This window comes from Bubalus bubalis, chromosome 1 (assembly GCF_019923935.1).
Source record: "Bubalus bubalis isolate 160015118507 breed Murrah chromosome 1, NDDB_SH_1, whole genome shotgun sequence".
NCBI lineage: Eukaryota > Metazoa > Chordata > Mammalia > Artiodactyla > Bovidae > Bubalus > Bubalus bubalis.
This window is the reverse complement of record NC_059157.1, coordinates 102,145,196-102,162,747: the sequence shown is the minus strand read 5'-3', so window position 1 is coordinate 102,162,747 and position 17,552 is coordinate 102,145,196. Positions and strand designations below refer to the sequence as shown.

Sequence of the window (17,552 nt, the reverse complement as noted above, 5' to 3'; positions counted from 1 at the left end):
CAAAAGCTCTGAGCGATCAAGCCTTGTCACTGGCCCCAAATTGAATTTTTCTCCGTTGGAGGCCAAGAATCCCAGCGTCTTTCATGGTACAGCAACCACCTTTCAATACATTGACTTGTAAGGGAATGTTTCCAAATTCTGACCTTAATCATGCTTGTATAAATGCCTGGAGTGGAAGTGAACGTTCACTGCTTCTTTTCAATTTGTTTTTGTTCTAGCTCTTTGTATGTCAGACTGTTGAATTATTAAGACCCCTCTCTCATACTTCCCAGGTGACTCAGATGGTAAAGAATCTGCTTCCAATGTGGGAGACGCGGGTTCGATCCCTGGGTGGGAAAGATCCCCTGGAGAAGGAAATGGCAACCCACTCCAGTATTCTTGCCTGGAGAATTCTATGAACAGAGGAGCCTGGAGGGCTACAGTCCATGGGGTCGCAGAGTCGGACAGGACTGAGCAACTAACACACACTCCCTCATAACTGTGTGCAAAGATAAATTCCAGTAGCTAAACTGTCTCAATGAAAAGAATAAAACCAAGAGGATTAAATACACTTTAGGAGAATATAGTATAGATAAAAGGAATTTTTTAAAGCAAGATTCGAAGCCCCAGGAATAAAGAAGAATAAAAACGTATAGCTAAATTGATTTATTGAGTGGATAAAAAAATATTAATACTTCTGTTTAGCCTGCTCCCCAGAGAAGGCAATGGCACCCCACTCCAGTACTCTTGCTTGGCAAATCCCATGGACGGAGGAGCCTGGTAGGCTGCAGTCCATGGGGTTGCTAAGAGTCAGACATGACTGAGAGACTTCACTTTCACTTTTCACTTTCACGCATTGGAGAAGGAAATGGCAACCCACTCCAGTATTCTTGCCTGGAGAATCCCAGGGACGGGGGAGCCTGGTGGGCTGCTGTCTATGGGGTCGCACAGAGTTGGACACGACTGAAGTGACTTAGCAGCCTGCTCCCAGAAATTGGCAGAAAAAATATGTAATTCCAATAAAATTGGCCAATATTTGTGATAGGCAGTTCACATATGTAAACACGATGATCAAGCTCACTAATTGAAAAATGTGAAATAATAACATGAATCAAATGTTAAAAATTAGCATGCCATTTTTGCTACCCATCATGTTGGCAGAAGTTAAAAAGAACAATTATTGGCAAGCTGGCATTCGTGTATGGATGGTGAGAAAGTAAACCGCTAAACTCTTTTGTCAAGTAATATCACCTATGACAATTCAAAATTTACATCATGGTCAATGCTCTTTGACCCAATGGCCCCAATTTGTGACCATCCTATAGAAAACAATAATGGTTTATAAGGATGTATGTTATCTGCTAGAGCTGCATTTTCAGAGGCAAACAGAAGAAAAATGGAACAGCCAATAAAAATATGATTGAATAAATTGTGGTACGAGGGTCTCTGGATTCCAGCTCTGATGTCCTTCAAAGCAATTTTTGGGAGGCCTCAAGCATCAACAAGTAAAGACTTACCTCAGTTTTTTTGTTGTTTGTTTTCTGTGCAAAAGTTACAGTGGCTGGTTTACGACGTTGAGTAAAGCCACTTAACTATCTTGGTCATTAAATTTTGGAGCAATGGCTGTTGCTAGAGTCAAAGGCCAAGGCTGGATACAGTGAATTCAGCTCATCTTTGGAGTTTTGAGAAACTATTCTATTAGAAGGCACCAGGAAAGTTGGACAAATGAAAGAATAGATTTCTTCCCTGAGATGTATAATGCCAGAAACAGAGCAAGATAGCTGCTTGATTTAGCAACTTTCTCCAAAAGCTGCTGAGTTATTTCTCGGGTTCTCCATTAAGCCTCCAAAGGGGTTAAAATCATTAAGGTGACACGTCACTTCAGCATCCATAGTATCTTAACAGCAAACACTTCTTACTGTGGTACTGGATAATCCAAATATTCTCAGTCATTCCTGTCCCTATTCTCTCCCTTTATTTTTGCATGTCTCTGGCATTTTATGGGAAGCAAAACAAATAAAAAAATTTTACTTGTTCACATACTGGGAAAGGCACTACACACACACACACACACACACAACCCCAGAGAAACCCATGAACCCATGAATCATTTTCTCCATCCACCTTCATCAATTTAACACATCAGCAAAAATTGTGACTGGAGTCAAGTGAAGATGCTTTTACTGACGGTGATGGGCTTGAAGCAGACGATGTTGTTTCCATTGACCTACTATCAATGTTGCCTTCATTAACATGTGTGAAAGGACATGCTGTTGAGGGCAGTTTTTCTCTGAAATCTGCTGCCTTAGTTCAGGGAGACAAATGTGGTCCCCACCAAGTAAAGCCTTAGAGCTTTAACTTCACACCTGCGTGATTTTTTCCCCATCAGAGAGAAAGATAGGTAAATGCACTCCTTCAATCCCCAGTAATAATTGCATCGATGCAATTAGACATAAGCCAGATTTCTCAGGGGTATCTCATTTTGTTAGCAGCAGGAATGTGACCAGAGACATATCTGATTACTTCAGTTTATAAACTACAAGTCATAATGTTAGCTAGCACACAAACTTCATGTCAATTCTACAGTTGACTTCTGCTGATTAATTCATCCCTTGTCATGTTACCAATGGGTAATTTCCTAATTAAAGTGAGTTTATTTTTGAATGTGAAATCTGATCAACATTTTAATCCAAACTCAACATATTTTGACACACATATTTGAACCATTTACTACATCGTGCAAGATAGAAAGTTGATTAGAGCATCTTTACAGTCCTATGAAGAAAGTAAAGTACAATTCAGAAAAGTTATATCTTTACATTAACCAACAAAAGTTCAGCACTTGTACTTCACTGTCTTAGATCACTACAGGGTTTAAGGGTGATCTCTGTAGAAACAGATTATAAAAATGTCTTCTGCAATTGTGATTTTGGCCTTCACTGTTCAAGTAACGTCATGTGTAATCCAGTCGCAAAACCTTATTATTGGCAACATGTATATAAACCACTGCAAATTAAAAAAAAAAAAATTGTACCCAGTCAGGCCTGACAAATTTTATAGACACTTCTAATCTAATCATTTCATTTTTACTAGTAAGTAACATTATTATTTTCTACTTCTATTCCTTTGTCAATAAGTAGAAAGAGTACATTCATACTTACAAACACACACAACATGATAAACCAGGATAAATGGCATTTGAAAAACTGTTACAAAAGGACTTGCCTGAAGTCATTTCATTCAATACAAATTAACTGAACTCTAAAAAACAAAAGCTAACTGTAAAGAAAAAACATCATAAAATAGTACATTACAGAGAACATTAAGGTGAACTTCATGTGCCTCTGAATAGAACTACAATACTTTGGAAAATAAGTATTCTAATTGGTCTGTTCTTTGGTGAAAACAGAGCTCTATTTCATAGTTATATCATGTGAGGCTGCAGTTAACATGTGTACTCCACAACAAAGAGAAGTTGGACAATCTAAAGGAAACCAGTTACTGTTGCCTTTATTCTCAGCACTGGGAATGGAGAAATCATCAGCAAAACAGCTGAAGCTAAACATTCTCTTTCTTTTAAATTGCCCAGTGTGATAGAATGTCCAAGACTGCTTCTTCCTGTAACACACAGCTTTTTGTTCTTCTTTTACAAAGTGTTTGCTATGTATGGACAGTAGCTTATGCTGGTGGTGACTCTTCAAAGTCAACTTCCTGGGCACTTGTTGGCATCAAAGTACCATTTTAAAATGCAGAGTGACACTAAACGCAGTTCATCACTTGAAACTACTACTGTTCAGCAGAGGTCATGTCAAGTCTTTGGTTTTGGTGTAGTACTTAAAAATTAGGGCCAAACTCCTCCTACAATACACTCCCTTTCCAAGCCCTTCTTTGTTTATATTAATATTTATAAAATAACCTTCCACAAAATACTCCTTTAAAAAACAGCCAGTTGATTACCAATAACGTCAATGCCACCAATGATTTGGGTGCTAAAATAATTTCATATTTTCCAAGTACATACAGACATTTTGTAAACTAGCTTATTTCATCAAAGTCAACAATTGATAAAAAGAGTTTATAAGAAATGTTCCTATAAGTGATGCTATTTACTAAAAAAGTGTTTTCTTTCTCATAGGCAATTCTTTTGCTGTTTATGATCAAGCTTTGAATTATTTATGATCAAGCTCTGAATTAAAACCTCTTCTTTCTCTTTTACAAATGACTTCCTGTTAATATGAAAGCAGTTCTGAGTATCCACAGTTAAAGGGATGGGCCTGTTGGGTCTGTCCACCTGGTGTTGATATGGCTTCATTCTTGTAAGAGATTATTGCAGTCTGCCCTGAAGTTGTGTCAGCTCACTACAACAAGAAGTGAGTGTAGCCTTCTGCCCCAGTCACTATAACGTCCATCCAGATCCGCATGGCTTCTGGCGACGGGGCCACCATGTAGTAGATTCTGTCATGTGTCTTGACGCTAAAGGTAAGTAAAGGATTAGGACTCTAGAAAGAAAATCAAGAGAGGAAAAGAATGTAAACCGAATACATTGCAAATACAACATTAAATATAACACAGAGATATGTGAGGGCTTCTTCCTCTTTAAAAGTTCCAATTTATAGAGATCTACGTAGCCATTACTTTTGCTCTAATATAACCTACAGTCTTGCCCTCAACACCTTTCTCAAGATTGACCATCTTTCTGGCCTTTTTGCACAAGAACTCTCACAATGAGCTCACCAGTCATTTTAGCAGATACTTTGTAAAGTTCTAGCAGGGGTACCTCGCTGATAGTGAGTGCTCCAAAAATAGCTCAATAAATACTACTCTTTGCCTTACTAAGATGTTTCCTTGAAGTTTCCTCATAAGCAAGTACTAACTCCTTCTTTCACCCAACTTTTTTTTTGGCCATGCGCCACATGGGCTCTTAGTTCCCCAACCAGGAATCAAACCGGCTTGCCCTGCAGTCGAATCATAGAGTCTTAAGCACTGGACCTTTGGGAAACTCTCACCCCAACTTATGCATTCAAATCGTGGCAATCTGAAATTCATTGCTTACCTTATTAGCGTTCTTGAGGTGATCATAATATACTTCTTCAATGGCTTGAAAGTATATTACTCCTTTTAATTTAGCTTCATGCTTGTCTGCAATGGCAGAGGAGTGTTAAAATAAATACTTTATCACCACTGATGAACAGAAAAAATCATAACTTCATTATAACTATCATCATTAAAATATTTATCTAGCATTTAAACTACAACAATATTGTAATTAGTTTCCAATTAAAATAAATGAATTAATTAAAAAAATTTATCTAGCATTTAAATTGTCTAAGGCTAATTCAGATAACATAGGTTAGCCCCATCCCATCCTGAAAAAAGAGAAAAAAAAAAGGTTGGAATTAGCAATCCTACATGAAAGGGACTAAGTGACTTTGCTCAAGGCTTTTCAGTAAATTAGCAGTAAAAATATAATATAGAATATTGACTGTCAGCTTAGTACACAAAGTGTAAACACCATTAACATCAATAAAAATTATTTTCCTACATTCTCAAGACAATAGTTGTATACTTTGGCCACCTTATGCAAAGAACTGACTCACTAGAAAAGACCCTGATGCTGGGAAAGATTGAAGGTGGGAAGAGGAGACGACAGAGGATGAGATGGTTGGATGGCATCACCAACTCAATGGACATGAGTTTGAGTAAGCTCCAGGAGTTGGTGATGGACAGGGAGGCCTGGAGTACTGTAGTCCATAGGGTCGCCAAGAGTCAGACATGACTGAGCAACTAAACTGGAACTGGAACTGTTGTAAACATTTGTAGTAAGTGTGCTTTTTATTTATAATTTAAAATAATATCCTACTTATGTTTCTTCCCTATCAAATTTCTTGTCAACTCTGCTTGTTTTTTTAAATCCTGTTCCCAACAGAGCTTCATGTCAATAATTTAATGTCCTTTCAATGCAACACTTTTCAAACTGCTTCCAAAGATTTCATCATATTTGCCATAAAAACCAAACCAAACATTAAAGAAAACAAAACCACCAATGAAACCACCAACCAAATAGCATCACTCTGTAATGACTAATAAGAACAATAAGTTTTTGAGATATTTTGCAATTTAATCTCTGCAAGGATGATAACACATGCAAGTACATTTTTTAAAAATCTCAAAATCATGGATGAGGAAGCAGAGAAAGAGGCTCTTATCATACACTGTTGGAGGAAATGCAAATAAGAAAGCCTCTTTTGGAAGTCAACTTGGTAAAACATACACAATGGAAAGTGCCAAAATTCTCTTACTCAGCAATTTTGCTTCTAAAAGTGCATCCTAAAAGAGCTTCTTATGCATGTGCATACGTATTTGTGTTCATTAGGACCTGCGTGCTGAGTGCTAAGTTGCTTCAGTTGTGTCCGACTCTGTGTGACCCTATGGACTGTAGGCCACCAGGCGCCTCTATCCATGGGATTCTCCAGGCAAGACACTGGAATGGGTTGCTGTGCCCTCCTCCAGGCAATCTTCCCAACCCAGGTATCAAACCAGTATCTCTTATGTCTCCTGCATTGGCAGGCGGGTTCTTTACTGCTAGAGCCAACCACAATGCTGCAAAAGAGCTTGCTGGAGCCTTAATAGGAAACTGATTCAATTCTAGACCAGCCACACAATGGAATCTACACAGCCAGTGAAAATACCAAGGTAAATATGCAAGTGCTCAAGAGAAAAACCTTGAAATATCATTATGAGAAGAAAGGTATGAACAGGGTGAATAATTTGGTTCTAAATGGATTAAAGAAGAAACAATACCTATGTACACTGAACCATATATGAAAAGGCATAGAGAAAATCTGAAAGGATATTTCATGCTTAACAGTGTTAGAAAAGGTCAGAACTTTTGTCATGGGACAGAGACTTACTTTAATTATTTAGACTAAGTTGCATTTTGAAGTTTTTACTAAAATGAGAGTCCTTGCCCCCCTACCCCCATAACAACAGTAAAAAGCAAATTTGAAAAATATCAGCCCTGATAAGTTCAGCAGAAAATAAACCTATATAATTGCATTTAACTTAGCATTTTTTTAAACTTATTTGAGCATGGACCATATTTTTGTGTTTATTTTTGCTCTTCCTAGGGTAACACTTTTAATTAATACCATGTTCAGTGGGTTTCCATCAGTTTCTGTAAAAGAAAAGGTCAGTGTGTTTTTCAAACATTTGGTGGAAAAGATCCTGCAATAATTCATTCACCGGAAAACAATAATACTCTGTTTTCTGGAAATGGATATAAAATAAAATCTGAAGATAAAAGTAAACCTTGTCAGTGTTTCAAAGCAGGCAGAAAACTGGGGGAAGAAAACTTTTGTTTGTAGGGCACATCAGAAAGAACGAAAAATACAAGGCTCTTGTAAACTGATGAGATAATTCTAGTATTCCTTCTCAGTAGCATCATCCTAGCAATTTACAGACATATTTTCTGTGCCTTAGGTTTGTTTAGAGACTCTTCTAAAGTTGCTCAGTTACTGTGTGGGAGGCCGAGCACAGGGGCCTGCTCCACAGGGAGACCTATGAGTTTGGCTTAGGCCCTACACACATGCCATGTTCATTTACCAAGCTGACTAGCTTGCTGACATGGGATTTGATCCCGTGGCACCTATGGGATCAAGTCCAGCCTGAACTACATCTGCAGGACAAGCCTGCTGGCTCATCTATTCCTGTGCTTGGTGGTGTCTGGGAAAGAGTCGGGGTGGGAAGGGTGGGAGCAGGAAAGCTGATGATGTCTGCAAACAGAGCCAAATGGGCAGCATTTTGTTTGCCAAACTAGGTCTCACCAGTCAGTTATACAATCTGTAAATATTAAAAAGCTGAATTAAATATAATTTTTGTCTGTTTTAGGTATTAGGGTTCTGAGTTAATCGTTCATATACCAAAATATTTTGGTACTTAAAAAAAAAATTGAAAACTGGTCACTAAGAAGTTCAAATTTGAAAAACACATTTACATGGGCCAGAAAGAAGCACTGAACCTCTCACCTGTCAGACCAAAGAAAGAATGAAATAAGGTTCCTAGAAAAAAGGAGCAGAGATGAGCAAAGCTGTTTTATTTGAATTATTTTAAAATTCTGGCTAAGGTTGTCAGTGGAGACTAGCACACAGCAAAATTTCTTTATGCATTTTGCAGACATTGAATTGACATTTCTTATTACACAGGCATCTCTTCTATTGTATTAACTGAAGATCTTGTCTTTGGATTCTTACAAAACCCAAAGTCAGAAAGCCCCAAAGAGGTAACCAGTCAGTGAGTTCGGCCATTTGCTCTCCACCGTAGCAACTGGAGCCCCACACAAAGAGCCCCCAACTTAAAGGCATGACCCTGCCCACCCTTCACTCAGGGATTCTGGGGCTCCATAGCCAGAGGTTCCTTTCTTCCACATGCTTCTTTGTTTCTCACACCTTTCTTCATAAACATACCTGACCACACCCTACAGATTAAATGACTGGACTGTTTTTTTTAATTTATTACTTGCTACACTTTGTAACAATTCCCAACAATGCTCATAAATGCTGGAACTATCACCCCAAGGCAGGGTGTCTTTATAACCTCCAGTCTGACACTACCCTTATTCAGCAGCTGAAAAGAGAGTACAGCTATACTTGTGCAGCTAATGGGCATATTTCATATGAAATCTATGTGTAAATAAGGGGGTTCTTAATAAGTACACTGGGTACACAAATATTCCTGTATTCATAGAGGATTCAGTAGGGTACAAGTCTCATAATCTATCACTTAAAGAACCCAAAAATATTCCAGTATTTACTGGAAATTTACCCAGTAAATACTTAACTTATTCAATAGTTCACTGAGGAGCTTTTCGCTGCTGAAATTACCATGAACTAGAGCTGAATGGCTGTCAGCTAAGCTGCCTAATTGTGTGTGACTTAAATAGGGCATATGACCATAAATAAATAAACAGAAACCTTTTCTGATCTCATGGTTTAAAAGATGATATTTTGGTCTAAAAAATAAATTCCACTTAATATTTATTTGGGTTTGGGTTTATTTCAGAACCAGAACAAACTGACTCACACTTTTTAAAAATGTAATTTTTATTATTTCTAGAGGGAATTCGTAAATACTGGACCATATGATCTGAATACAATATACATCTATCAAGCTAATATTGCCATTAATCTATTACTTTTCACTTTACTTATTTATTCTGAATTTTATTGCTTTTGTTCTTTAACAGAAAATTCCTGATTTGAATATCACTTGGATTTTTTTTATGACCCACCTGCATAATAAGAGAAGGTGCGCTTGTTCCGATCAAAAACAAACCAACGTTTTTTCCAGGTTTTAATTTTTCCACCCATTTTGATGAGGAATCCTCTGCAGGTCTTCTCTGTGATTGACACATGATAACACGTATCGATATTGTGGCCAGCAGTCTCTACGTGGCTCCGCAAATCAAAGTCTTCCTTCCGCACAGGCAGATAGCGGGTCAGAGGTCGAGCCTGGAAATGCACAAGCCCATCTAATCTATAGCTCTTTGTTTGGTTTTAGGTCACAGATGTTTATGAACTGAAAAGCCTAAGTGTTAAAACGTCCATGCAATTATGAGAACTTAAACACTGTCATTTGGAATCTAAAAAGTGGATGTCATTTAAAGAAAAATGCTATGGTATGGGGAGGAGGGGGATGTGAATAAATTCAGGCCAACAGATTCTATTCCTTGAAAAGGCCAGATAAGAAAATGGAAACATGTCATTTACCTTAGTTTTAAAAGAGGTACTCAGCACTTAAAACAGGGAAGGGATTTCCCTGGCGGTCCAGTGGTTAAGACTCCATACTTCCAACACAGGGGGCATGGGTTTGATGCCGGGTCAGGGAACTAAGATTCCATATGCCGCTTGGCACGGCCGATAACAAGACAAAAACATAAGGAAATAAGGCATGAAGTTCTCTCGGCTGCTTCTTGCAGATGAGGGCTCCTCTACTGTAACGTGCCCAGGAGTTCTCCCTGCCACAACCTCAACAACAGTTCTCCTTATGTAACCTCAGACATGATGTAACTGACTGAACGTTATTTAGTAAGTACAGCCCCCACCAGATACCCCAAGCATATATGTATGTACATGCTGATTTACGTATACTCTCTGATAGAAACTGAAGGCAGAGGTGTTTTGAAAGGCAAAGTTAAAATAAGGTAAGAATGTGGAATGAAAGCTGTAGCCAATGAGTTGTCCGAGACCAGACATGGAAGAGGTGCACGTTGATGTCTTTTAAGTTTACACAGCTGGAGCAGAGGTTCGTCTAGACTAGGAAGCACATGTCACCATTTCTAAAACGGTCTTGTATTTTATGCTGTTAACTACCCCACCCCTTTGTCCTGGGGGAACATAACCTAATCATATACTTGGAAACAAAACTAATCACTGAGATTAAAATAGAATTGTGCCTTTGGTTTGGCTTCAGATACCAAATAGTCATGGATGACCTTTCCGGCAAATCAAAATGTGACAGGGGTTTGGCATAATGAAATAAAACGAACACGTTTTACTTGGATTTTTCCTTTATTTTGCCTCTGATTCTGTGGTACTCTGATTCTAGACAGGTGCCACAGATTAAGGCAAATCTCTCACTGCTGAACTTCAAACTGCCAGCAACTGGAAGGACTAAGGGAACTGGTACCTTTTATCTTTAAATCTAGTAAGCCTTGGTAAAGCTGACTTGATCTTTAAATTACATGGTACTTAAAATTTTACTCTAGTTTCTCAGGAAACATACATTATGTAAGCAGTTCTAGTGACAAGACCAAACTCCAGGATGACTGAGATAGGAAGTTAAACAAAGTGGGTGGTTCTCCTGAGTTCAGCAATCCTGTGCCCATGTGTGTGCACTAGCAGCACTGTGACAACACAGTGTGGTTAGAAAATAATTCAAAATATTCATTATTAATTAAATTCCACCATTAAAATTAATTTAAAATTAATTCCACCATAAATATTAATTCCACCAGCAAGGACCTGGGCTGGTTATTCTGTGCTGGAGTGTCTGCTTCCAAAAGATGACATAATAGAATCTCTTTTTCTCAACTCAGTTTGGGTGTTGTTTCTAGAAACGAATCTAGACGAACTTTCAAAGTTGCTCAAAAAAAAAAATTCTCCTTTTTAAATATACTCCAAAAAATGGGTTCCCATGAAAATGTTCCACGCTTAACTAAAGAAAAATGTCATTTTGTTAGTTGTCCCCAATGAGTTTTGAAATAAATACACTTTTTTTTTGGCCCAATAACATCTTTCTCTTGGCCATTACAAGCCAAGGGCTAATGGGCGGCACAGCCACAGGCATCCTCAGACACAGCATGACCGTCTTCTAAAAAATGACCACCAGGGGGCAACCTTCTCCAGCCCATCCAGATTGACCGACCCACCTGTGCCCTTTGTTTCTCCCTTATTTTTACTTCCTTTTCAATTAACTTCTGCCTCTGGCTAGTTTCTTCCTGCAACCGTTTTTCCAGGAGTTCTCGACGTCGTTTTTCTTCTTCCAGAGCGCGTTTCTTGGCTTCCATTTCTCGTTCCTAAGTATCATCATGCAGAAGAAAATTTCAGACATACTGGTTATACTTGAAGAATTCCAATGCATATATATATAAATCTCACTAGGCAATTCCTAATTTTATAGCTGAGGTTCTTACAGTGTATAACCAAGAGTAAAATATCCATAATCATCGCTCACAGAGCTTTCAAATCATTCTGTGCAGAAATGCAGCCACTACATAAAGTTAACAATGGAATATTAAGTGAAACCCAGTTTGTGACTCTGTTCAGTCCTTTCATACTAATGACCCAAACTCTCCATTTTTAATATAAAAAGGTTAATTGTGACCCAACACTAGTCACAGCTTTTAGCCTTTCTTTGATGATGTGGGTTCTTCCAATTCCTGTTGTTGCTCTGTGGCTTCCTGGCTGAAGGTCGCAGAGGAAGCAGTGGGGAAGTCAGAGGAGGAAAGGAGGTGCCCTTTCAGGCAGGATGCAAAGGAATCTGGGGGATTCCTAAGGAAGTGCAGATTCTGGCTTGAAATATAGTCATAATAATGTGGGAGTTTTAATATTATAATAGTGTCCTTACCATGAACTGGCAAGGCAGGGAGAACATGTAAAGACCTGCCATTTCTCCTTTGCCCCCGCAGGCAAACAAATGGGCCATTGAGAGGAAAATGTAATACAAAGAATTCATTATGCCCATGCTATATACATTTTACATTTTAAAAAATGGTACTGCAGTAAAGAGTGGTAGAGAACATCTCTCCTACACTCTCACTTTTTAGAAAAGAAAACGAGGCCAGTGGGATTTCCCTATTGGTCCAGTGGTTAGTAATCTGTGCGTTCACTTTGAGGGCCCGGGTTCAATTCTGGTCAGGGAACTAAGACCCCAAAAGCCATTTGTGCGTGCAGGCAGTCGTGCTGGACTCTGCGATCCCATGGACTGCAGTCTACCAGGTTCTTCTCTCCATGGAATTTTTCAGGCAAGAACACTGAAGTGGGTTGCCATTTCCTTCTCCCAAAAGCCATTTGGTGTGGCCAAAAAATAAAAAAGAATAAAAAGAAAATAAGGTCAAGAAAGGTAGAGTGACTATTGCAAGGTCCCACTGCTTATGGGACTGAAGACAGTTTTCCAGCGTCAAGTGCAGGGCATCTTGAACCGCCACATCACTGCCTCTGGCATAAAGATCTTAGGCCTACCCTGGATTCAAGCAGCCTGGTCTTCTCTGCATGAGCCTGCTTCAACAGTCTCTCCATTTCTTCTATTCGGGCAATATTTGAAGTGCTGGCACTGAAGAAAACACAAAAGCCTTTTAAGAATACTGCTTCATACTGATGTCTCATCAGATGCGCACACACACACACACACACACACACACACACACACCCAAGATCCAATATGAAATGATGTTGCTTACAAGAATCACTGGTCTGATGAGGCAAGTCACTTCAACTCTAACAACTCTAGGTGAAAGTAACTTAACTCAGTTTAGAAGACAAAATATCGGTAAGGGAAATACCACCACACAAAGTGTTCTACTCATATGTAAGGCAAAACCAAATCCTACAAAGTGTGTTCCCAATATGTTTCCTCCAAAGTTTAGACATTCTGGCCTGTGGGAGGCCTTCTCATTAGTTTAATTAGTCAGAGATGCCAGACCAACAAAACTATCACCAGATTCTACGTAGATGACCCCTAAGTTTGGCAGTCACTTGATTTGGTTTGGGATCATGTGTCACCAGCTACTTTCTTGCTATACCTTCATGCTTCTGGACATTTTCTTTCTTACATGGTGATTTAAGATGGTCAATTAAAAAATGACTTGTCTTACAGGTGCAATAGAAGGCTGGTGGCCCGTTGTGTGAATAAAGCCCATACCACCATACCAATGAGGAAACTGCATTCAAGGTATCAGAGCTTTAAAAGTAATGTCTCTTTAGAAAGACGTCACACAAGTGAAGGAAAAAACCAAAAGAGAAAGAGAAGAACTTGGGAATGTTTACCATTAAACAAAATATTTTACTTTTTACTTGTTCACATTTTGACTATTCTGGAAAAAAAAAGGCGGTGGCCTAAGTCAAAACTTATTTACTCTGATGTTCTGGTCATGAAGGACCAGTGCTGTTTCTTATGCATGTATACTTAACTTACACAGTCACTTAAATATGTTTTCTTTTTAAAAAAATTTTTTAAATTTATTTACTTGGCTGCACTGGGTCTCAGCTGTGGTATGTGGGATCTAGCCCTCTGACCAGGGACTGAACCCTGGCCCCTGCACTGGGAGCACAGGCTTAGCCACGGAACTACCAGGGAAGTCCCAAATACGTTTTCTTTTCTAAACTCTCTTGGGTACAGAGAGGTTTTTGTGCCTGTATCCTCCATAGCATAGAGCCTGGCACACAGTAGGGGTTCATGTTTGAAACACACATTCATATAAAATTAATTCACGTAAAAATGAATAAGATAATTGTTAGCATAATCTTCTTAAACCATATTGTTGATCAACTCAAACCCTGGATGTTTCAAACGCAGGGCTAAGAGTTCTTTTGAAGAGAAATGACCACAGTAATTAAGGACATATAGTTTATCTTAAAATCAGTACTGTGCACACGTTTATTGCAGCTTTAGTCACAAATGCCAACACTTGGAAGCAACCAAGATATCCTTTAGTAAGTAAATGAATAAATAAACCGTAGTGCATCCAGACTATGTTTGCAGTCGTATTTAGCACTAAAAAGAAATGAGCCATCAAGTCATGAAAAGACATGGAGGAACTATACATGCATATTACTAAGTGAAAGAAGCCAATCTGAAGGGCTAAATATTTTATTACTCCAACTATATGACATTCAGGAAAAGAAAAAAGCTATGGAGACAGTAAAAAGATTAGTTACCAGCAATTTGAAGTGGGGAGGGTAGGAAGGGAGACAAGGATGAATAGACAGGGCATAGAAGATTTTTAGGGCAATGAAAATACTGTTTGATACAATAATGATGGATACAGGATATATATTTGTCCAAATCCAAGAGTGAATCTATGTAATTACGGACTTTGGGTAATAGTGCTGTGTCAATGTAGGTTCGTTAATTGTAACACATGTACCACTCTGGTGGGGGGTGTTGATAAAGGGGTAGGGTATGCATATGTGGTGGGAGTCGGTATATGGGAAATCTATGTACCTTCCTTTCAATTTTGTTGTGACTCTAAAACTGCTTTAAAAAATTAAAGCTAAAAAAAAAAAAAAATCAGTATTGCCAGCCCCATTACAAAATGTATCCATCAAGGAGACGGACAGCTTTAGTAATGGTAGATCCTCAGAAGCTTAACAATTAGGCTGACTTGGCAGAGTGAATGTGGGCCAATTTTTAGCCAGGTGTTTTCTCATGAGAAAGACAGGAATAAGGCATATTTCCCCTCATACTTCTGTGGGCTGACGGAGGGAGGTACAAAGGCGTAAGTTCCGTTCTCTTCAACCAGCAAGAATTAAGAAAAAAACTCTTTAGGCACTTCCCTGGTGGTCTAGTGGTTACGATTCCGTGCTTCCAATGCAGAGAACATGGGTGTGATCCCTGGTCACGGAACTAAAATACCATACTCCAATAGTGCAGCCTAACTGAATTTTCTGAAAACATCTCATGGAAAATGCATATTAACATTTACTACATCACATCTTCATAACTGTTAGGCACCTAAAATCTCTCTTTTAAAAAATTACATTTTAAAAGTTACTTAAAAATTTTTTTTTTTTAAATTTTGTCTGTGCTGGGTCTTTGCTGCTGCACACGGGCTAACACGCCTATAGCACGCGGAGCCTCACTTCCTCAAGCAGGGATTGAACCTGCGTCCCCTGCACTGGAAGGTGGATTCTTCACCTCTGGGCCACTAGGGAAGTCCCTACTTTGGTTATTTTGTTAAAAATAATAAATTTTTATCCATGGACACCTACTTGTTCTCTATAGCTACATTTTTGCTATTGTTGATTTTAAGATTCCACTGATATGTAAAGCACTTTTATTTAGCAAAATTTTAAATGCTGCTCTATGATACTGCCACTCTCTCTGATACGCTGGGGGGAGGGGGCAGAACTGTGCCTGCAGTGAGAAGCAGATGCAATCGCAGTAGGAATTTAGGGTGAAGTCTAGACTTGTCAGTATCAGGGTATGGAACAAATGAAATGTAATTTGGCTAGCACCTTGCATGCCAAGGGAGAGCCTGAAGTTGCTGAAGATACACTTTTAATGTACTACCTGGAGCACCAGACACTCATCATTGGTTTCTCCAGCCCATCCAAATTACAAGAGGAGTCATGCTTCCTCCCATTGCTTCAACTTCTGACCTTCTTCAGAAGGCAGGCACATTTCTGATCTCATATAGGATTACTGTATGATACCAAATAATATGAAATCACTTGGCCATTTATGGAGAAAAGATGACTAGTTTTGCCTACTTTCTCTACTTGGCCATGTTCTATTTTATCAACTGAAGATTATTTGTCTTATGTGACCAACTTTGGTAAAAACCCACAGTCATAAAGAAAAATGAAACTTTTTCAAGGGTAAAGGAATCTAAATAGCAGATTTAGTTTTCAGTGCTGAATAATACCTTTCAGCAAAATCTGAATTTGCTTTCTAGAATATTCACTTTAGAGGCAAAGGCAAAAACAGAAAAAGGAAGAAAAAAAAAGGAAACAAGAACATCATCATACAACACATAAATAAAACAAAACAGAAAACAAACAACATTTTCCATACAAAAGAAAACTTTTCCAAGACTGCCTTCAATGCACCAATGCTGCCACTAAATGAAGAGCCAGTGTCCCAGAATATTTATTTTCAATTCATCTTCTCAATTTATTTTTTCAGGTCAAGAAAACTATTACTCCTGATAAAATGTCTAATCTTTCTCTGTCCAGTAGACTACCTGGTCCCTTTGCAAGCTGTCTGCCCTCCTCTGAAATGCTCTGGTTTTCTGTATCTCTTCTGAGAGAAATCCCTAGAATAAAATGCAAATGCTTTGTTGACTACCTTGGGTAGAAGCAGAATAAACCAAAGGGATAAGAAGTATCTGAAAGTCTGTTTGCTGCTGCTGCTAAGTCACTTCAGTCACGTCCGACTCTGTGCGACCCCAGACACGGCAGTTTGAAGTATCTCTCAAAACCAAGCTCAGCCTTGGATGCCCTCAACCCTCTACCCAGTCGTGTCCTCACTCCACACACACACTGGTGGTGGTTATCAGCTATCATGACATCAGTTTCCTCAACATTCTCTCAAAGCATGACCACGAGGTCAGGGCTTGTTAGCAGTAGTAACCATAACGTAGAATGGTAGGTAGTATTCAGAACACTACACTCTATGAGCTCATTCAATACTTTTAGCAGAATACAGACTTTATGCAGAACTGACATTCAGCTGCTGTTTTTTGAGACCAAAGACCTGTTTTCTTAGCTTATGTTTGTGTACAGCGTAATGATACTGAAAAAGTAAAAACACTGTCTGACTCCAAGAATATTCTGCTGGACACAAAGATGATGTCTTGACAAAAAATGTAAGGCAAAGGTACCCGCAACTCAGAGTAATTCTGTAATCCTACCGATGGCTTTTGTGACGCAATAAACCACAAGACTGTTTATGCTGCTAGAACTCCAGCATGGAGCTCCCTCTTTAAAACATGTATAATTTCAGGGTATTTCAATACATCATTTTTAAAAGATCTAAAAAAGAGAAAAGTTTTTTAGTTCTTTATTTCTTTTTCTGTGTATGTGATAGTCACTCAGTTGAGTCCGACTCTGCGACCCTATGGACTGCAGCCTGCCAGGCTCCTCTGTCCATGGATTTCCCAGTCAAGAATAGTAGAATGGGTTGCCATTTCCTTTTCCAGGGGATCTTCCTGACCCAGGGGTCGAACCTGGGTCTCCTGCATTGCAGGTGGATGCTTTACCATCTGAGCCACCAGGGAAGACCTCTTTCTACCTATCTTCAAAAAGTTCCCATTAGGATGTGCTCTCATACTATGCATGCCAAACATCAGTTCCTTA

At 38.8% G+C, this 17,552-nt stretch overlaps 1 protein-coding gene across 12 annotated transcripts in view; it reads right to left on the bottom strand.

The window, feature by feature from the left end:
• Nucleotides 1–2,610: 2,610 nt before the first annotated feature.
• The window catches only part of PHLDB2 (pleckstrin homology like domain family B member 2), a 244,882-nt gene continuing 229,940 nt past the window's right edge, over nucleotides 2,611–17,552 (bottom strand). For all 12 annotated transcript variants that reach the window (XM_045165477.1, XM_045165464.1, XM_045165485.1 and 9 more), the window contains 5 exons: nucleotides 12,717–12,807; nucleotides 11,405–11,551; nucleotides 9,266–9,485; nucleotides 5,033–5,118; nucleotides 2,611–4,478 (listed from right to left, as the gene is read on the bottom strand). In XM_045165477.1, coding sequence (XP_045021412.1) covers nucleotides 4,338–4,478; nucleotides 5,033–5,118; nucleotides 9,266–9,485; nucleotides 11,405–11,551; nucleotides 12,717–12,807 — 685 coding nt within the window. In that variant the 3' untranslated portion in view covers nucleotides 2,611–4,337. The remainder of the gene's footprint in view (nucleotides 4,479–5,032; nucleotides 5,119–9,265; nucleotides 9,486–11,404; nucleotides 11,552–12,716; nucleotides 12,808–17,552) is intronic.